Here is a 22,810-nt window from a genome sequence, read left to right on the forward strand (position 1 = left end):
CTTTATTTTTTTTTGCAAATAATAATTAACTTAGAATTTCATGGCTGCAACACGTGCCAAAGAAGTTGGGAAAGGTGGCAATAAAGACTGAGAAAGTTGAGGAATGCTCATCAAACACTTATTTGGAACATCCCACAGGTGAACAGGCAAATTGGGAACAGGTGGGTGCCATGATTGGGTATAAAAGTAGATTCCATGAAATGCTCAGTCATTCACAAACAAGGATGGGGCGAGGGTCACCACTTTGTCAACAAATGCGTGAGCAAATTGTTAAACAGTTTAAGAAAAACCTTTCTCAACCAGCTATTGCAAGGAATTTAGGGATTTCACCGTTATATTTACATCTAACACAATTTCCCAACTCATATGGAAACGGGGTTTGTATTAGTACATTGTTTGATTTCTTTGCTTAATCCATTCCATAATTTAATTCCACATACTGATATACTGAAGGTCTTAAGTGTTGTACGTGCATACAAATGTTTTAAATTAAATTTTTCACTAAGGTTATATTTCTTCTTTTGTTGAGAAGAATTGTTGTACATTCCTGAGTGGCAGGTTATAGTTTGCTTTGCACATAATATTAGCTGTTTGCAAATTTACCAAATCATTGAATTTCAATTTTTAAATTCAGTAAATAAAGTGTTTGTATGTTCTCTATATTCAACTTTATTATTCTAACTGATCTTTTTTGTAATAAGGTTAATGGATGAAGTGTACTTTTGTAGTTATTTCCCCATATTTCTGCACCAATGGGTTTAGAGCGGGTAGAGGGAGTTTTGTGTAGGGAGGCCTAGAAAATGGTGCTACACCTCTGGTTGTTAGGCTGTTATTATTAGATGTTATTCCACTCATATCCAGTGTTCCGCTTCATAGAGGAGCTTTGACTTGACTATAAGCAAACCTGCATCTGTTCAAACATTGACCAGACTTTGACTCTTTTTTTTTTTTTTGTACATCCATATCAGCTTCTACGGGACAGGCCTGATTGCAGGACATGGCTTTACAAGTCCCGAGCGCACCCCTGGCCTCTTCGTGCTGTTTGACGAGGATCGTTTCGGATTCATCTGGCTGGAGTTGAAGTCGTTCAGTCTCTACAGTCGCCTGACGGACGGCCTCGCCCACGCACACGCCCCAAACATGGAGCAATTCGAGGCCATGCTGCGCAACATGCAGTCTTGGACATCCTGATGATCCCGGCTTCAGGTCCCTTCCGGCAATGCAATGCATAATAATAATAATAGTAATAATAATATACAGTACATTATACCCAAGTAACCTCTGTATCCTCCTCCTGCAGCGTTACAATATATATTAGCTCATGAAACATTTTCCAGCTTTTATCTATACATGTTTGTCAAACGTTTAATTTAACTGTCCAATCAAGGCAGTTTTATCTCGCAGACCCAAGCAATCCCTTTGGAAGGCCAGTGCAGCATGACAACGGGTCACAATATTTATTTATTTATTCCCTCCAGGAAAAACAGGAGGGATATTTCATGCCACTTCTTATGGAGCAAACTGTATGTGCCTCTGATTTTAAAAACCGTGTGTGTGAAGCTAATGCATTTCAATTCAGTGCCCAGTATGCTCCACTATACACACATGCTGGTTTTGGTTTGTCACTTTAGTTTGCTACAGTACATAATCCCTGTGGAAAAGAAAGACAGCTTCTCAGGTACCTTTTTCTTTGGGCCACAAAATTGTTTTAATCAGTTTTAAACCGGAATAATTTCATTATTAAAGCAAGATGTGTAACAGGGCTATCTTTTAACTCTTATCAAACGCTGACATGCAGATTTCGTGCTCTTTGAGCGTTAGTGATAACATTTTCATTTTGGAATAATCCGAAGCATGATCTCACCACACCTTACTTGATAATGTCAACTGGAAAGATGTGTTAGAAAAGTAGAACATAAGCTATACAACTTGCACTGGATTTTGCAAAATTGCAGTGTATTGTTTGAAATGTATTACTTGTTCTGTTTATTGAAATGTATACCTTGCCTTTCACCAGAAACCTTCCTCTATTTTTCCCATACATGACTATCTAGCTATATATTTGAAAAACCCCTTCAATCAAAATTCATATGGAAGTATACCAAGTACTATATGAGTATATGTTTGTGTATCATGTTATGACTTGTTGCCCAGTGGCTTTCCTACAACAAGTGCACTTTTCCCAGGCAGTATAGTAACTAAATACACTGTGCAGACTGGGCAGCATATTTGTGGTAGACTGCAGCTATATTAACATTTGCACACAAAAAAGTACTTGAGCATCTTCAAATTGTGTCCCGTTCATCTGAACCAAAATGTAGAAATGTTCCTATCTTCAATTCATCATTACGTGACTAATTTGAATGACTTACCTTATTGTTGCTTTGTATTCTGTACTACTGTAGGGCTCATTTATAATAAGCAAACAAATTAACTTTTCACATCTGTTTTTTTCTCTTTGTAATTTTGTTTTTCATTGTAATCGTACATACGATTCCTCCCCTACTGCTGTTTTATAGAGGGCCAAATGGGTAAAAATCTGTAAATAATTACTTGTGTGTCAATATCATTGATTACTGAAACCATTATTCAAATTATTATATGTAATCTTATTAAAATGTGTCAATCAATTAAATTATTAAACCATGAAGTCAAATCGAAAAAAAATTAAATCAATAAATGATTAAATGTAATGTAATTTAAATGTTTCATTGGTAAACCTTAATAATCATGAATTTAATAATTTAATATTTAAATCAAATTATTAAATGTAATTTTAGTGAAATAATGACATTTTTCATCAATTCTAGTTTTTTATCATTAAAATTATTGATTTGATGATTTATTAATGACACATTTAAGTAATTTTTTAAAGATTTATTTAATTGTGTCCCATTTGGCCGTCCATATTTTTTACCTCAAGTGCCATGGAGTAAAAAAAAAACTGCATCTGTAGCATCCGTGATAAGTATATTTATTTCTAGAAATCCATTTCTGGTGTAAGCTACACTGCAAAAAGTGAAATTTAAGCAAGATTTAATGCCCAAATTAAAAGATACTTATTTTGTACTCAAATGATATTTTTTCTCAATGGGCACTTTCTATGTTAGACAACTTCTCTTCTTCAGAACGAGACCAGTTGACTTGTCAAAATACCAAATGTTACGTATTCTGTCAACTCAAATGTATTGTCTTGTTCTGTTGGCATGTAATTGTATTTTTATATTAATATTTTTAGATTTCCTATTTTGCAGTATAGCTTTTCTCCTGTCGCCGCTTGAGACACATGCATTTTTTTTTCTTTTAAATTATTTAATGATATAAATGATACATTTCATTAAAGTTTACCCGTTCAATTCTTTATTTTTTGGGATAGCATTTTTGAAACTGTAAAAAGTGCACGTCTCTTACAGTCAATGAAATTATCTTGTTTCAAACTTTCATACAATTGCATTGATTTTCGAGTATTTCCTGCGGGATCAATAAAGCATCTACCTAAGTATTGTTAACTGCGTTCATCAGTTTAACCACCTCAAGTAAGTGCATCACAATCGATCATCGGGTTGAAATGATGTCCGTCTGCTACAGGTCACTACGCTCCAGCTTCTCCTGATGCAGTCGAAGTTTCTCTGGCAGGATCTGAGTCATGAAGACAAAGCGAGACTGTTTCAAGTGCTGACCAGTGACTTGCTTCTTTTCACTTATTGCCAGGAAGTGTTCTTCTCCTCCATAGTTTGGCCAGTGAGCAAGTCCATCCCCATTAGGAGACCTACATAAATACAACAAGAAGACGTCTTAATGCTTGATTCCCGCTTTGCAACGTGATCAACCAGGTCTGGTTTGTTACCCTGTGCGAGCAAAGGCACCCCAGTAACTCATCACGGTCTTGCTAAGTTGTTCTTCCTCTTCCGGACATGCATCTAAAACAAAGGTTATTAATACAATAAACAATAAACAGACAGCATTTAAGATCTCACCAGTTAATCGGATGTGGGCGGTGGTAAAGCAAAATCCGAAAACGGCAAACACCTCGTCTCTATGGTCAGACCTGACAAAGTTTGGCCTGTGAGCTCTCAAAAAGTGAGGGGAATGCTGGTATTCGTACAAGTACACTGGGACACCTGCATCTATGAGGCAGAAAGTATGCAGCGTCTTCAAAAAGAACAGCATTTTCTGTACTCCTAAGAAGAAGAATGGAATAGTGCCTATAAAGGTTGGTCAGCGGGGATACATCAGAATGGCTTTTTTAAAAGTGAAATTAACAAAAAAATCAGCTTTTCTTAGAAAGCATCATGGCTATTAACTGTTTTGCTTTATTTTCTTCGATATATGATGACTTAACTTGATTCGCGCGAGGCTCTCAATTTACCGGTCGATCTACGTTCCCATCCTCACCTATGGTCATGAGCTTTGGGTTATGACCGAAAGGACAAGATCACGGGCACAAGCGGCCGAAATGAGCTTCCTCCGCCGGGTGGCGGGGCTCTACTCTCCCTTAGAGATAGGGTGAGAAGCTCTGTCATCCGGGGGGATCTCAAAGTAAAGCCGCTGCTCCTCCACATCGAGGAGCCAGATGTGGTGGTTCGGGCATCTGCTTAGGACGCCACCCGAACGCCTCCCTAGGGAGGTGTTTCGGGCACGTCCAACCGGTAGGAGGCCACTGGGAAGACCCAGACCACGTTGGGAAGACTATGTCTCCCGGCTGGCCTGGGAACGCCTCGGGATCCCCCGGGAGGAGCTGGACGAAATGGCTGGGGAGAGGGAAGTCTGGGCTTCCCTGCTTAGGCTGCTGCCCCCGCGACCAGACCTCGGATAAGCGGAAGAAGATGGATGGATGGATAACTTGATATGTTTAATTATATCAGAATAGCGGTAATGTTTAAGACACATAGATTTTTTAGTATCAATTAACACAATATTTTTAATTGTCTGTCATTACACTGTAGGAATATTGGTGTTTTTTCCCCTCTATTTCTATTTATTCTTTATATGCGATCTGGTCACTATGACGGTGTCATATGTGACCGAGTTGAAGGCAATCCCAGTTAGGGGAACATAACCATAACTCATCTATAAGAACTAACATTTTGTTAGCTCTCTGTGTGATGACTGTCAGTATGTACTGTACATGTAATCATGAAATATTGATTCGTCATGCACTTGGACAGTCTCCTAGGAGAAACACTAACATGTTTAAAATTACAGTTATGGACTCTGCACAATATGGTTCTAATACGAGTCAAAATTACAAGCCGTAATACTCTTGTCAGCCTGTAGGGTATACTTGCCAACCTTGAGACCTCCAATATCGGGAGGTGGGGGGGGGGGGGCGTGGTTGGGGCGGGGGGCGTGGTTAGGGAGTTTGTCGGGAGAAAATCTCTGTCGGGAGGTTGTCGGGAGAGGCGCTGAATATCGGGATTCTCCCGCTAAAATGGGGAGGGTTGGCAAGTATGCTGTAGGGGTCATAAATAATTAAGGACTACAACTAGAGATGTCCGATAATGGCTTTCTTGCCGATATCCGATATTCCGATATTGTCCAACTCTTAATTACCGATTCCGATATCAACCGATACTGATATATACAGTCGTGGAAATAACACATTATTATGCCTAATTTGGTTGTGATGCCCCGCTGGATGCATTAAACAATGTAACAAGGTTTTCCAAAATAAATCAACTCAAGTTATTGAAAAAAATGCCAACATGGCACGGCCATATTTATTATTGAAGTCACAAAGTGCATTATTTTTTTTAAACATGCCTCAAAACAGCAGCTTGGAATTTGGGACATGCTCTCCCTGAGAGAGCATGAGGAGGTTGAGGTGGGCGGGGTTGGGCGAGGTTGAGGTTGAGGTAGGGGGTAGCGGGAGATGTATATTGTAGCGTCCCGGAAGAGTTAGTGCTGCAAGGGGTTCTGGGTATTTGATCTGTTGTGTTTATGTTGTGTTACGGTGCGGATGTTCTCCCGAAATGTGTTCGTCATTCTTGTTTGGTGTGGGTTCACAGAGTGGCGCCTATTTGTAACAGTGTTAAAGTTGTTTATACGGCCACCCTCAGTGTGACCTGTATGGCTGTTGATCAAGTATGAATGGCATTCACTTGTGTGTGTGAAAAGCCGTACATATTATGTGATTGGACCGGCACGCAAAGGCAGTGCCTTTAAGGTTTATTGGCGCTCTGCACTTCTCCCTACGTCCGTGTACCACTCCGTACAGCGGTGTTTTAAAAAGTCATAAATTGTACTTTTTGAAACTGATACCGATAATTTCCGATATAAAGCATTTATCGGCCGATAATATCGGACTGCCGACATCTCGAACTACAACCAAAGTGGCGGATGGCTTGAAAAAAAAAACCCTACAAATTAAAATGGCGGCCGGATATACTGTATACTTTAGGTCATGCCCACTTCAGGGGTCATTAATCATTCCCCCACTAGCCCTCCCTAAACTAGTGAGACCATGGAGGCCACGCCCACTTCCTGGGGGGGTCATAAACTCCCCCCTCACTTCCGGTCATAAAACAAACCCCCACTAACCCCCCAAAAATGGGACCCATTACCTCCCTGCTTGACACTCAGCATCAAGGGTTGGAATTGGGGGTTAAATCACCAAAAATTATTCCCGGGCGCGGCCACCGCTGCTGCTCACTGCTCCCCGGGTGATCAAGGGTGAGGGGTCAAATGCAGAGAATAATTTCGCTACACCGAGTGTGTGTGTGACAATCATTGGTACTTTAACTTTATAGGCACTACTCCATTCTTCTTCTGTCCTATATAAGAATACCTCTGTGAGCATTTGCAGTCTTAATGGCAGGAATGACAAACAGCATATCTCCCAGCATCTCGGTAAAAGCGTCTCTAATTTTTGCACGGTCTTCACCAACTCCGACATATTCGTCTACCAACAGATCCGTGATGATGGATTCTTCAGGCTGGAAAAGACAGTATATAGAAAAACACTCAAAGGGAGCAGTGACACAAAGGAATATTATAATAATAATCATAATACTATTATGAACCTTCTTACATCGGGGTTGTAGGCAGAAAACCCGTTAACAAACTGCTCTCGGTCAATTCCTTCAGTCCAGTTTGGGGGTAACACGTACTAGAAAAAGCAAGTATATGAGGTTTTTTTTTTCTTCTTGAGAGCAACTTCTGGGCACAAACTGAATGGATGGCACTTACAGCAGGAAGCAACCAGCCGCCTTCGTGATCGTTGACACCAGTCATGAAAGGTACGTTCAGAATTTCCTGTTTCTCAAACAGCTCATTCACAGGTTTTTTCAGGAAGACTCCATCGATATTAATGTAAATTTTCATCGTTTTTTCCTTGGGAAAATAAGAGACAGCAGCCACAAGAAAATGACCACAACACACAAATTGTAAATATTTGTGTTGAACTTACATTGAGGGACATCACAATTGCACATGCACAATTTACAATGTCCGAAAAAGAGTCGGAAGAAGTAGAATTTGTTTAATCCTCACCCTTCTCCAAATTGTTACTTAGAATTAATTTGCGCCATTTCTATTACATTGTTGCGTTTTTCCTTGTTCCTTGCATTGAACAAAGAGAGCACAGTACCAAGTCAAACTCATTGTGTGTAAAACATGCTTGGCTAATAAAGATTATTCTGATTCTGATGGTGACTCTTAAATAATTCATGTTTTTAGTCCGAAAAGGAGTACGTAGAAGCAGATCTTATTTAACCCTACCCCTTCTCTTGTGTCTATTTGTGCAAATTAATTCAGACCATATCTTTTACATGTAGACTTACAATAGTTCACGTTTAGTCTGAAAAGCAGTAGGCAGAATATCTTATTCAATCCCACCTTTTCTCCATGCCCATTACTGATGATTCATTGACACAATATTTTTAAGTGTTTAGTTCAAAAAGGAGTAGGAAGAAGTAGAGCCTATTTAATCCTACCCCTTCTAAGTGCCCATAACAGATCATTCATTCACATCATACAGTGTGTTTAATAAATTGACTCTTACAATATTTCATTTGATAAGTCTGAAAAGGAGTAGGAAGCAGACCTTATTTAATCCTACACCTTCTCCATGTCCATAACTAATAATTCATTTGCAAAATATTTTTTACACAACTCTTACACTATTCATGTTTAGTCCGAAAAGAAGTTAGAAGAGGCAAAGTTTATTTAATCCTCTGTTCTCCATGCCTGTTACTAATACTTCATTAGCACCATATGTTTACCATGTTGAATTTGACTAAATGTTATGTTTAGTAAAAGGGACAAGCAGAGTTTATTTCATCCTACTCTTTCTCCATGTTCACTATTGATAATTCACACCATATTGTTTACATGATGACTCTTACACAATTAGTTTATTTTGAAAAGGAGTAGGAAGAAGCAAAGTTTATTTATTGATGCTACACCTTCTCCGTGTCCATTACTAATAATTCATTTGCACCGTATATTTAACATGTTGACTCTTATACTATTTCATGTTTAGTCTGAAAAGGAGTAGTAAGAAGCAACATTTATTTAATCCTACCCCTTCTCCATATCCCTTACTGATAAATAATTTACATCATACAGTATGTTTAATAAGTTGATGCTTACACTATTTTATGTTTAGTCCAAAAAGGAGTAGGAAGAAGAATCTTATTTAATAATAAACCTTCTCTATGTCAATTACTAATAATTAAGTATAGTGAAGACGGTTTATTTCTACCCCTATTCCATGTCTGTTACTAATAATTAAATCAAATACTGCATCCATGGCAGCCTATTACTGATAAATCATTCATATCACACGACACACATACAGTATGTTCAACAAGTTCAACAAGTTGACGCTTACACTATTTATGTTCAGTCCAAAAAAAAGAGTAGGAAGAAACGGGCTGTTTATGCCCATTACTAATAATGCATTTGCACCATATTTTTCCATGTTGACTCTTAATTTAGTCTGATAAGGAGTAGAAAGAAGCAGATCCGATTTATTCCCACCCCTTCTCTATGTCATAACTAATAATTACAGGTAATTAGCATCATATTTTCACATAGACTCCTACACTACTTTTGTTTAGTCTGAAAAGGAGTAGGAAGAAGCACAGCTTATTTAATCCTGCTTTTTCTCCATGCCATTACTAATTAATTTGCACCTTATTTTTAAAAAAAAAATTAATGATACTGTGGGGGAAGGTGTAGTCAGCGCTGCCTGTAGGAGCAAAAGTCACCACCGCTGTCCAAGGTGCTGAGGACGAGCACCATCGGGCAGGGGCGGGGCATGTGCTGACGGCGAGACACAGCTGGCAGGTGATTAGATTGCACAGGTGGTACGTGTTAATCTAATCATCTGTTGTCTTTAACAGTAAGCGTCTGGGAGCAGATGAGGAGAGAGGATACGGACGTGTCTGAAAAGTCACGTTCTGAGAGAGAAAACTTTGTATAAAACATTAAAAACCTTGTTAAACCTGCACGCTGGGCTCCTGTGCCATGTCTGACAGTGGGACTGCGAGGAAGCGACTTCCACAGATACTATTTTTGTTTAGTTCGAAAAGAAGTAGAAAAAAGCAGAGCTTATTCAATTCTAACCCTTCTCCATATCCATTACTAATAATTCCTTCACACCATTTGTTTAACAATAATGTATGTGGATCTATTTTGTCATTAAAAGGTTTGTAAATGGTGAGTTTAATTCCTCACAAGTTTAAATCCATTCTGCATACCTGTTCTGTAACTTTCAAAATGGTGTCCGGATCCAGGTTTTTCATGCAGTCAGCGATGTGTTGTGTACTTTCAATGTTACATCCTGTTCTATTGGCGATAGCCTAAAGACGCAGAACACGAAAGACTGGGTTAAACATGACGTCGTGAAACCCCACAACTATTTTTGACTGAAGATGCATCAACCTTGGTTACGGGCAGAGGATCATTCGTCACTAATGCGTCCATTGCAGCAGTGCCACTTTGAGCGATGGCTCGGTGGATCAGGCCGTGGGACAAAGGTGAGAGAAGCTGGGGATCAAACCACAATCAGGGTCTCTGTGAACGTGCACCACTCTGAACAAAGAAGTTGATCCTCACCAGCAGGGAAACGCTCACTCCGCCAGCAGACTCTCCAAATATGGTCACAGAAGATGGGTCTCCTCCAAAGTTGTGAATGTGCTTCTGGACCCAGCGGAGTGCTTGGACCTGATCCAGCAAGCCAAAGTTACCGGACATGTGCTCATCTCCTGTGCTACATGAGACACGCATCACACACCAATCAGTGTTGCACATCAGTCAAACACACTCCTGGCACAGGACGATGCAACCATTAAGTCAAACTCTTATTAGGCTGTACATTGTGATCACGGCTATGTGGACAAATATGCTTCTGAAGTTGCATCAAAATGTCTGCAAGTGTCAGAAGTACGAAAAGAGGATCGTTGTTGGTTTTTACAGCTTCTGTGAAAGCCATCACAAGATGAGGTATAAACTTGAACCCGAATCTGCGGCTGGTAATCATAAAGGAAATATGGACAATGGTCAATGACTCACATTACATTTGAGGGTTAAAGAAAAGATGGCTGAAGTGGACAATTTATTTAGATTTGTTTGGTAAAATAATACCCTTTTGAAGATACAGTAACCTATTGAAAGGGTACATTTAAAAAAAAAAAAAAAAGAAGCATTTTTGTTTTGTTTGTTTATTTTTAACAAAATAGAATTGTATTTTTTTCTATTAAAAATGGGGTTTGTGTCGCTGGCCGGCCTGGCTGCGTGGGACCGGAGGTCCCTTGTTCCCTGGGCAAGGGAACAAGCACCTGCTGTTTTGGGCTGGGCTCTCTCGGTGGCTGGGGCCGTACTTTGGCCCCCGCACACACTGGGAGACAAATATATTCTACATACAAATTCACATACATACACACAATTATTCATACATATATACACACATGTATATTCATTCATTAATACATCCATACGCGCACACATTGGTACTTACCCACACACACAGGTACAAACGTACATACGCTCCCACATACATACACAAATGTAGTACATACATACATACACACTCCCGGTACATTTACTGTACAAACATACATATACACATACTGTACAAACATACATACAACTGCCAAAAGAACTGTAGACACCTTAATATTTATTACTTCCTATACTGTATATACCGTGTATACTGTATATACTGTTATACTATTTGATATTTTACTGGTACTGTATGTGACTACTGTACTTTTACTTGTACTGATACTTCTACCATAACTACTGGGACTTATTGTGCAACTTATTGTCTTGTAATTAATGTACATCAGAGCTATTCAAATTGTTGTATTTTTTGTATTAGTGTATTAGATTCAGCAACTAGTGTTTGGATCCCACTGTACGCAATATCTGAAGGACATGGAAAAAAGCATTTCACTGTGGTGTACTCTGCATGTGACAAATAAACCCTTGAACCTTGAACCTACATATGCACATACTGTACATATACATATGCATACATATACTCATGCATATAATCACGTTTCATCAAACATGAATTGACGTTGTTCCCCTAGGGCAGGGGTCGGCAACCCGCGGCTCCGGAGCCGCATGCGGCTCCTTGACCACTCTGATGCGGCTCAGCTACATACATGCCGACCCCCCCGATTTTCCCAGGAGGTTTATGGATCTCAGTGTCTCTCCTAGATAACTCCCAGGGAAAAAATAGTCCTATTTACACTCTAATTACTAAATAAAGGGCGTGCCCTAATTGCACTGCAGTAATTGTCCTCTATAGCATTTACATACAGCGTGCCAGTCCAGCCACATGTTGCATGTTGTTATTACTTGCACACACAGGAGACAGCAAAGCATACTTACTCATCAGCCACACAGCTTACACTGACGGTAGCCGTATCAAACTACTTTAACATTGTTACGTTACAAATATGCGCCACACTGTGAACCCACACCAAAAAAGAATGAAAAACACATTTCTGGAGAACATCCCACCGTAACACAACATAAACACAACACAACTCTTACCCAGAATCCCATGCAGCCCTAACTCTTCCGGTCTACATTATACACCCCCGCTACCACCAAATCCCCCCACACATCAACCCCCCCCCCCCCCTCTCCGTGCGTTGGTTGAGCGGAAGAGTTAGGGCTGCATGGGATTCTGGGTATTGGTACCGTCAGTGTAAGATGTGTGGCTGCTGAGCTAGTACGCCTTGATGTCACTTACGTGAGCAAGCTGAAACTGCATTCTACATGTAGTCGAGCAGGTACACTTTTAGGGCAGACTGTAGAGGGCGCCAAATGCAGTGTCATCACCCTCTGATATTCAGGAGTCTCCCGGGAAAAATGAGAGGGTTGGCAAGTATGGCGCTATCAAGCGCCATTCATTCAAAACTCGCGGGCTGCACTAACATCAAATTTCCACATTAAAGTGCATTAACATAGCACAAAGCATTTAAGCTTTTTATGCGGTGTTTTTCATTTTAAATTTTTTTTTTGTGGCTCCCATTACTTTCTTTAATTTGGGAAACTTGCCAAAATGGCTCTTTGAGTGGTAAAGGTTGCCGACCCCTGCCCTAGGGCAGTGCTTTTTAAATATTTTCTGTTACCCCCGCCTTAGGAAGAAGAAATGATTGCTCCCCCCACCCCCACACTCTCCATTGTGACTAAAGTTAAAGTACCACTGATTGTCACACACACACTAAGTGTGGCAAAATTATTCTCTGCATTTGACCCATCACCCTTGATCACCCCCTGGGAGGTGAGTGGGCAGCAGCGGTGGCCGCGCCCGAGAATCATTTTTGGTGATTTAACCCCCAATTCCAACCCTTGATGCTGTGTGCCAAGCAGGGAAGTAACGGGTCCCATTTTTATAGTCTTTGGTTTGACTTGGCCGGGGTTTGAACTCACAACCTACCGATCTCAGGGCGGACACTCTAACCATTAGTATAATTTGTCTATAAAATTGTTATAACTATACCTCGGCATAACATTGTACGCTTATTAACATTAAAGGAAACAACACACCGGTCTTTCCTCGTCTCCCAACGTGGTTACAGTGAAGCCAAGTGCTACATATGCTTCATCATATTATGGTATGGCAAAAAAAGCATATTCCCCGAGCTCACACATGCACCACCCTGGCATCGCACCTTTTTACAGTGGTGTCATACAGTGTGGAAAAACATGCGCTAAATATTGTATTTGTACGATAATTTCACCCTGTGTACAATGTACGATGAATTCCCATAATGTACAATCATTTGCCCCATTCAATACTTTGCTATTAGCAAACAGGATACATTGTGTACGTCAAAAAATATGATGGTTTTCTCCTTCCACCATGAACAGAATCAGTGGCAAAATACATGAGGATAAATAACTGATGCACTTTTCCTTGTCTCCTGTATTTTCATTGAACTTCACTCTCCTTTTTCCTTAAGAAAGTTGTCACTCAATTGTTTTGTGGATGGTTTTACAATAATATTTACCTGGAAAAGCCCCAAATTCCCAAGCGATACTGGATCAGAACCACCACCACATCCTGATAAGCAGCCAAAGCAGATCCATCAAACGATGAAGTTGATCCAATAGCAAACCCGCCACCATGGATCCACACCATCACCTGGTCAAACAAAGACAAAACATACTCATATTTTACTTTTTGAAAATGTTTAAATGAAATACTGATTATGAATACTAAAAATACTCCAGTCTTGTTTACCCTCCTGAGAATCCTCTGCATTTGTTTTTGGTCTGTTTCTTTTTTCAGCGTTCACTCAAGGCACAAAACTATTAAACTTAATAATAATTTAAATGCCAAACTAAAATGGAGAGACAATTGGATTGAAGAAAATACAAGGATTATTATTACAGAGAAGAGTAAATGTATGTTAGAAATATATTTTAAAAGAAGTGGGAGGTTCTGTCATTGAACAGGTTACTGAAGTAAAGCTACTCTGTGTCAATGTGGACAATACAACCATCCCTGGTTTATCGCAGTTAATTGGTTCAGAACATGACTGGGATAAATGAATTTCCGCGAAGTAGGAATCAATCATTTTAATAGAATAGAATAGAATAGAATATATCTTTATTGTCATTGTACATTGTACAACGAAATTGTAAGCAAAACTAATTTGTAATAAAAATAAATGAAATATTTTCAAAGCAAGAGCATAAAAAGCCTGTTTATGACCTTCTAAATAAAAATGTCAACATTATGAGAGCCCTCTAGACATGAAATTACACTTTGGTCACCTTTACATTCTTTTATTTCAGTATAGTAATGCTGTCTGAGGCTGAGCCAATCAGTGACCACAATACTCAACAGCACACTCTAAATGGTTTGGTCTCCACTAGTAGCCAATACTACTCTGGTATAGATACTTTTAGTTTATTTAGCTATATATCTGCTTAAAAATGCTTAATTTATGTTTAAAATGAATAAATACAAATCTGCAATATGGTGAAGTCGCAATATTTGAAGCGCAGTGTGTTGAGGGAAAACAGTATGTTAAATTTGAACAGCCAAATTGATAACATTTTACTGAAAATTGGCAGAAGTAGCACCCCCCGCAACCCCGAATGGGACAAGCAGTAGAAAATGGATGGATGGATGGATGGATGGATGGCAGTAATAAAGCACTGTAAAAAATATTAACCTAATAGTGTTATGAAAATTCTGGTTAAATCATCAGTTTTGTCCCATTTAGATCATTGTCCTGTGACTGTATGTTGCTCAAAATGAAGCGTCCTTAACTGTCCAATTAAGACGTGTGTTACACGAATACATTTCTATCAGTCTTGGTTAACTGTGAAGGGTCGGATTGATTTTTCGGTTTTCAATTGTGTTAGAAAAACAATTTAAACAATAAGAAAGCCAATGATATTTTACAACATACAACATTCCACGTGTCAGTCAACAGAAAGTCGCTTCTTGATACCTCTTTCTCAAAGTAATTTAATGCAGATGACACTGCAATAGAGAGCAATGGTGGCTTGGAATTTCCTTCTTCAATTTCTGATCATGGAAATGATGAATTCAGTAACTTTTTGTAAAATATTAAGACTTTATACATGTACTAGGGCTGTCAAAAATAATGATTAGGATTATTAGTAATCATGTTTATACGCAGAATAATCACACAAGTTATTTTGAATGTATATGCTGCTTTACCTTAGTCGTGGATGGTTACCTGAAAGGCGCAGTGATGAGGTCAATGCATACGTCAGTGCAAAGGCGAGTGAGCTGGTGTGCTCGCTGGCAAATTTCACTTCAAAATTCACTCCAATGGGACTTTAGATGAAACTGTTGCCAAGTTTTGAACAAAGTAACACTTTTAATCAACTTTTACATGTTCCAAGATGATATTCTGACAATAAAATTGCATTTGTGTCAAAATGTTGGGCTCTCTCTTTAAATTAATTTAGATTGTGCAAGCGAGCAATAACCTGCAATTAATCAAGATAACCCAAATTCAAAAGTGTGATTAATATGATTTAAAAATATAATTTGACAGCACTAACTACAATTTACACTTATTTATTTAGCTTTTTGGTCTATGTTCTGGTTTCTAACTGGATCGAGTGCAAATATTTTTTACCTTTTGTTTTTGTAAACAATATTGTATTTTTATGGCTTCCATTTGATCCTTTTATAGCCTAACATGGAGCAGTTTTATTTTGACCGTGGAGTTATCTGTTATGTATGAAAGTGTATATTCCCTTTTGCCTTAACGTTGTGCATGTGTAAAAGCCTTTTTGAAATTTTAGAGCCCAGGAGGAACAGCGGCTGCTATGGCAGTAGCCAATGGGGATCTTAATAAACAAACTCCAGTGTCCTTCACTACATCAACTACAGCAACAGTCCAAAACTAGTACCAAGGGGTTCTTACTGGGAGTTTAGCATCATGAGCTCTGCTCTCAGGAGTATAGATGTTGAGGTAAAGGCAGTCTTCTGAAACGTCAGGAATTTCTGAAATTAAGCCGCCGAGCAGTTCAGACACATCTAGAAGAACCTGTCTACTTTGCATGCATCTGAAAAGGAATATTTTTTTAAAATTTACAAATGCATAAAAACATAACATGGCAGAAAACACACCTTTATGTATATAAATGACTTGATTTTGGTTAAGAGTATACTTTAGTAACGCTTACATGGGAGGCTGCTCGGTGGCGTCTCTCACACCTTCCCACCTGTCCACATCCTGGGGTGCAGACAGTCTCAGAGCAGGGCCAAGGGGGGGCTTGGCAAAGGGGACACTCAGGTAGGCATAGACCCCCGTCTCCTTCCCCTTCACACTCACATAGTCACCTTTCAGGCTCCCGAGCGCTGTGTGGACTATGGGTGCTGTCAAGATAAAAGTGCTGAGTCAGAATCCTTGCGTCGTATACAATCAGTGGGTTAGGACAATTCTAAGTACCCCTGCCAAAAGATTGGATTGTGGCAGTTCCTCCAGGATTTCGCAGGATTTTTTTTCGTGATTGTTGTGGCCTAAACTGATTGAATTTGTGACCTCTTTTTCAGAAAGTTGCAGCAAAAGTTGCAATGTTTTTACGATTAGGCTCTTTTTTTCAGTAACACTAAATCAATTTGTGATTTTAAGAAGCACAGGATTTCAACAAAAAATTTAAAATACTGTGTTAATGTTTTACTCATTTTACACCACAGACTTAATCGTAGACACTAAATGGCAGGAGAAGCACATATTTACCATATTTTCCGGACTATAAGGCACACTTAAAAACCTTTTTTCCCCCTCAAAACTCGACAGTGCGCCCAATGTAACGAATACGTTTAGTCGAGCTCACCCACCTCAAAGCTATTTTATTTGGTACATGGTGTAATGATAAGTGTGACCAGTACATGGCAGTCAAACATAAAGGATAAGTGTAGCCTGCACTATGATGGGTCTCAAGTAAACAACACCAATATTTTAAATGTTCCATTGAAAATATAGAACATTACACACAGCGCTCAAAAATCTATCAAAATGTTTTAGTACGACTTTGGTAAGCTATGAAGCTGCACCGCTTGAAGGATTGTCAGCGCATTAAACATACGAGTATTATTATGGTGTGTGTATAAGGTAAGGCATTATCTGCCGTTTTGTTTCGCAATATTACGCAAAAGCAACTTTTCTTACCTTCTGGTACCTGCTGATCTGTATTTGGGATCAGCGTAAATCCTGAAAAATTGCGCGCGTAGTTGATAAGCTTCTTATTTGTATTATTCATCCTCCGCTGTTGCCATTAATAATATAAAGTAGTGTAAAGTTCTTACTTATATTTTTCAGTAAACTCGCCATGAAAGCGCTAAAACATACCGGTGTAGTGAGTTTACATTATTCACCCAAGGAAATTTAGTTATTAGAGTTCCGGTCGGATGGTTTTTCACAGGACACATTTCCGGTGTGGTTGTTTCCGGATGAGGAGATGCTGCTCTGTTATTGATTTAAGTAAAGTCTGAATGTCATTAAAACAGTTAGCTCCATCTTTTCACACTTCTTCCACTCCCGTCCTTGTATGCTACACCGCTACAACAAAGATGACGGGGAGAAGATGCTGCCGAAGGTGAGCCACGTAAATAAGACCGCCCACAAAATGGCACATCCTGAAGCGACTGTCAGAAAGAGGCTTGAAGATGATCTGTAAAACATAATCTATGCAACATTTTGACCAAACAAACCACCATTACATGTTATGTAGACCACAAGGAAGTGTTTTCTATTTAGAAAAAAATAATAATAATATGACCCCTTTAATGCACCCTATAATCCGGTGCACCTAATATATGAAAAAAGGTCAAACATAAGCCATTCATCGGCAGTGCGCCTTATAATCCGATGCACTCTATGGTCCGGAAAATACGGTATATAGTAATAGTTTATTACCTTTTAAAAGTTTCTATCTTAAACATTCGTTTATGTTCCAACACTTTCACACTCGCACATTAAGAGCATTTTTTAACTGTGGAGATCCATACATAGCGCTCATTTATGTTGGTAAATGAGAGGATGAGAGACCATCATCACACTTCAACATCTCTGTCATCTATATGCTGTATATTTGTTTAGTCGGCTTGGCAGATAAGAATATGTTCCTAATGGTTTTAGCCTGAATAAATAAAGGTTAAATAACTGAATAAATTGTGTCAGTGATGGTGCTACACCAAGGTTAGAGGGGGCTATAGCCCTGTCAGAAATCTGTTTAGCCCCAGTTGAGCCCTTCAGCATTTTTGGGCCCTATCAAGCAGATCCAACATTTCTTACCCATTGGTACCTGCTGTGGGGTATTTGGGATCTGCATAAGTCCCGAAAATTTTAAACCAAACCATGGAGACATTAGAAAACAATTTTGCCTTCCTTCATATTTCCTCCTTCCTCCAAATGGAGCATGCATGTAAATAAGACTGCCACAAAATGGGACAGCTTCGGGGCAGCCAATCGTCTCTGCGAAACCATCTTTGCTAATCCTATCACCGGGCTGAGTCCATCTTTCTGTGGCCAATCACGCAACTGGGTTCATCTTGCCAAACCCTTATCAAAAGACCCCCTCGGTCCTCCTGTCTTGTTCTACGGTGTTTTACCTGCAAGTCCATCCATCCATCCGTTTTCTACCGCTTGTCCCTTTTGGGGTCGCGGGGGGTGCTGGAGCCTATCTCAGCTGCATTCGGGCGGAAGGCGGGGTACACCCTGGACAAGTCGCCACCTCATCGCAGGACCTGCAAGTCCACGTACAACTTATTTCAGGTCGACTTGTTGTAAGCCCCGCCCACAGGCACCCGCCCTCCGTGTCAAGTTGCTGCCATTTTGAAATGAATCGAACAGAAGCGTATGTGAAAAAGGAACAGTTGGAATTGAAAACCTACCACACGCACAAAAACAATACCAGTGTAAAAAAAATATGAAGATTGGCATTGAAAAGCATGTCATGACACTCAAAAATAGCCACCAAAATATTGTATTTTTTTTTAATGTTTGTATTCATTTGTTACAATGCCAAAACTTGTTTCAGTGCCAATGCATTTTTTTCTACAAATTCAATTTTAAAAAATTATTGACAGTGTTTTGGCTCCATATCACCTTTGCGCGTGAAACATTTTTGCCATTGTGGCTTGTGTTAAGCCTAACTATTTAGTTGAATATTCTTTGGTCAAATTCAGCTGAAACTACCTTTATATTGATCATGCTTGTGCTGTGTATCATAATTGATTTTATTGAAAAAATGAGAATTGAAGTCCTGAAAATAGATTATTTTCTTAGCCCCCCACACCCCCCACAAATCGGTCAAGGATTATGTTGTTTGATCAATAGAGTTGATATAGTGTTACATGTTGCTGTTCTTGCTTCGTCGACATAATTAGACAGTTGACATGCGTGTTTGAGTGCCACTAAATAATTTAACTGACAAATTCGAATGGCAAAAATGACACAGATTGGCCAAAATGTGCGGAGAAGTTGCAGGCTTTAGACAAAGTAGCAAAGCTGCGCTTAATTCGTGAAGATAGATAGATAGATAGATAGATAGATAGATAGATAGATAGATAGATAGATAGATAGATAGATAGATAGATAGATAGATAGATAGATAGATAGATAGATAGATAGATAGATAGATAGATAGATAGATAGATAGGTCTTTATTTTCATTGCACAAGTACAACAAAACTTTGTTTTCAGCACAAACCCGTTCAAGATTAGACAAACAAACAGTGTACAGGGTTACAGAACAGGAACGCTGATGGGTCGCCACAAGGCGCCCCGTAAAAGATGGGGAAAAGGGTAAAACGCCGGGGAAGGATGAGTAAAAAAAATACAATCCAGACTGGGCTCCTAAGGGGGCCCAGTCTGGAGTGGGAAAAAACCTCCATAGCAAAGCACATATACATATTACAACATACATCTCGAGATATCTAGCAACAGAGGGAAGGGAGTGTGGGGTCATGGTGGTAGGCTGCAGCTCTCAGGCGCTGACCATCCTTTCATCACCCCTATGGGATTTAAATCGAGGGCGTTGGGTTGGGGGGGGGGGTGGGGTGTGTATGTGTGGCGTATATTTTTTTGGATGCATGTTTGTGTGTAAGCCTGCAGTGTGTCTCTGTTCCGCGGCCTTGATCTTGTGCAGTCGCTAGTCCAAAGTAAACAACAACAAGTGTGTGTCCATGAGAGACAAGAAGGGAGTTTGTTGTGTCTTCGCCGCACTGTCCTTCGGGAGAGTCTCGAAGCCAGGGAAACAATCCAAGTTAGAATGTTTTGTATGCGAGTGAAAATAAAATTTGCTTTTCACTCTAAATTGTCTATGACTGGTCCTCAAAAATCCTGCGGGGCAGACAGTCCGATGTTATCCAAATCACAAGTGTCTACAGTTCTTCCTGCATCCTCCAATCGTTTGTGGCAGCTTTGGGGTACTTTGAAGACTGCCAGCAACTTCCAATTTGTGGACAAACCAGAGCAAGGCTTACTCCAATCAGTAGATGTCCTGTTGTCATAATTCCGAACAGGTAGATATCTTCACGTCCTCGACAAAAAAGGGTCGCCAGGCACGCAGCACTCCTTCTTCTCCCAAGAGTCCATTGCGTGTCCAGCAACAACCGTTTCTTCACAACAAGCAGGTTCCCCCAAACCCAAGATCTTGTCAACTTCGTTGAGGCCAGTTAAATAGTTCCAATGTTTAGATTTGGAGAGCAGTGCAAAAAGAGGTAACAAGAAAGTTAAGACAAGACAAGACAAAGAAGCAAGCAGGAGAGATAAGGGAGAGGAAAGGGGAGCGTCCGCCCTCGATGAGTGCCAGAGAGAAAGAGAAATTTGTTGGATTCGCATCAATCTTGTCTGCTTTTTTTTTTAATCACACACTCAAATCAGCACAAACACACTACGATATAAGTTACGAGGCATTATACGTTTTTATAGGCCAAAGTTAGAACGTTCGGGTCACGGCAATGGTTTGGACAGCCTTGCATTACATGGTTGATCGTACACCGACTGCACAGGTCAGGTAAAGTTGCTTTATACTGTTTTTTTGGTGTTTTTTTTATTTTTTGCTTTACACTGTTTTTTTTGGTTTTTTTGTTTTTTTGCTTTACACTGTTGATTTCAAAACATATTGTGTAATCTAACATAATCTGCTACAGAGATGTTAGGGAGTGGTTCATCAGATGAATGGGTAAAAAGTCAATGAACAATCAAAGTTTAACTACAGTATATAGCCCTTATTCACAAGTGCCTCAAAGGGCTGGAGTTATGGCCAATCCCTTATCAGGGAGCTGTGTCACACAGGCCCTACGGCAAACCCAATAGTCAGGGTTCATTTGTTGCCGACAGGCTTAACCAGTTCCATTAAGATTAGGATAGCATAGACTTTTATTTATTCCACAATGGGGGAATTGCGTTGCTGCAGTGCAGGTTTTTACATACAGTAACAGAAGTAGAGCATAATGACAAACAAAAAATAGTAATAAATACTACATAAATAAACAATCAAAAACATGGCGCGCGGCATAGCACTGTTAGTCTGCACCATACTGAAGCAGAATGAATCGATGATGGCAGCCAAGAATGATAAAACGATATCTAAGCGGCATATATTTATCTATGAATATATGAAAAAGCTGCTGATGGTGTGTTTGACAGAGAAGCAACTCGGAAGAAATACTGCAGAAGTTCACTCTCCAAGGTAAATGCTGTACACTATTATTACGTTACTTCATACAACTACTGTAGTTGTTAGTAGTACATTTGATTGTACCATTTGTATACAATAATTATTATCTAAAAGTGTGTTTTTCTTTTTACTTCTTAACATTGTGTTGTTTTGATTACATTGATTCCAATTCCATTTCAATGGTTGTTGATTTCAGATACAAGTGTTTACGCTTGTAAGCTGAGGTGCAACTGTACATCAATCAGTGATGGAAAGAAGACAAGAAAAAAAAATAACAAGCAAACAGTAGTAAAAAAAGTACTGCACAATCTAGTGATAGGAAAACAAATTAAATGTTAAAAAAAAAAAAAATAGGAGTAAAAATTCAATGAATGTATAGGAAAAGAATCAAGTTTGATTGAAGACAAAGTAAAAAGAGATTTAATGAAAATCATACCCATTAAGTATTCCAATCTTAGATGATATGAAAAGTAAACAAGTTGCACCTTTGGACACACACAATTCAGCAACAGTGGAGGACTAAGATTTAGGATTAAAAACACACTTGGAGGTTTGAAACACAAAATGAGTTGTAAAGGCATTAAAGCAACAACCACTTCTGCAAAGTCAAACAAATACTGCTGCTCACCGTCACTTTTTGCAGCAACACATGCAAACAAGAGGGTCAAAAGAAAGCAAAAGGTTTCCTTCATGGTGGTCCTCCTTGTTGCTGGTGTAGGTGTGACTGTCCACACAAAGTTCTGCAAGGCTGCACTCGTCAGTTCTTCAGTTTGTATTGCTGCTGCACTTTAGGAGTAGGAGTGACACTCTTTGCCTTACTTTCGCAATCTGCAGGCCCAGCCCACTTTTACCATTTTAAGTTTTCACCAAAACATGACATGCATTTGCTACAATAATACTTCCATAATGCACCCTCTATTTCCTTTGCATCATATCATATCTGATGGAAAAAAACAGAATTTGACATGTATGCACTTTTCAGAATGCAATTATTGAAATTGAAAACTTATGTGTACACATTTGTATTCTACCCTGTGCAATAATACAATAAAATAATATTACACTAATAATATTCCAACTCTATACAAATGTTTTTGACTTATTATCTTATTAATTGGAATAATAAAATGAATTGTTGGCACATTTGTTGGTTTTCTATGGC

General features: G+C 39.3%; 2 protein-coding genes across 3 annotated transcripts in view; one reads left to right on the plus strand and one right to left on the minus strand.

Annotated features, from left to right (window-relative positions):
• The window catches only part of fbxo31 (F-box protein 31), a 29,289-nt gene extending 25,337 nt beyond the window's left edge, over nucleotides 1–3,952 (plus strand). Inside the window, exon 10 of one of the 2 annotated variants that reach the window (XM_062036104.1) lies at nucleotides 969–3,952. In XM_062036104.1, the coding sequence (XP_061892088.1) occupies nucleotides 969–1,191 (223 nt within the window). In that variant the 3' untranslated portion in view covers nucleotides 1,192–3,952. The remainder of the gene's footprint in view (nucleotides 1–968) is intronic. The other variant, XM_062036103.1, reaches the window with a different exon arrangement.
• Nucleotides 3,170–22,463, minus strand: LOC133641952 (fatty acyl-CoA hydrolase precursor, medium chain-like). Its single transcript, XM_062036102.1, has 13 exons — nucleotides 22,277–22,463; nucleotides 16,144–16,336; nucleotides 15,882–16,023; nucleotides 13,476–13,609; nucleotides 10,063–10,216; nucleotides 9,889–9,993; nucleotides 9,705–9,806; nucleotides 7,189–7,332; nucleotides 7,031–7,108; nucleotides 6,788–6,935; nucleotides 3,978–4,127; nucleotides 3,848–3,920; nucleotides 3,170–3,769 (listed from the first exon to the last, which is right to left on the minus strand). The coding sequence occupies exons 1-13, from the start codon at nucleotides 22,338–22,340 to the stop codon at nucleotides 3,583–3,585; spliced, it is 1,674 nt and encodes a 557-aa protein (XP_061892086.1). The 5' UTR covers nucleotides 22,341–22,463; the 3' UTR covers nucleotides 3,170–3,582.
• Between the last annotated feature and the right edge of the window lie 347 nt (nucleotides 22,464–22,810).

The sequence above is a fragment of the Entelurus aequoreus genome, linkage group LG24 (assembly GCF_033978785.1).
Source record: "Entelurus aequoreus isolate RoL-2023_Sb linkage group LG24, RoL_Eaeq_v1.1, whole genome shotgun sequence".
NCBI lineage: Eukaryota > Metazoa > Chordata > Actinopteri > Syngnathiformes > Syngnathidae > Entelurus > Entelurus aequoreus.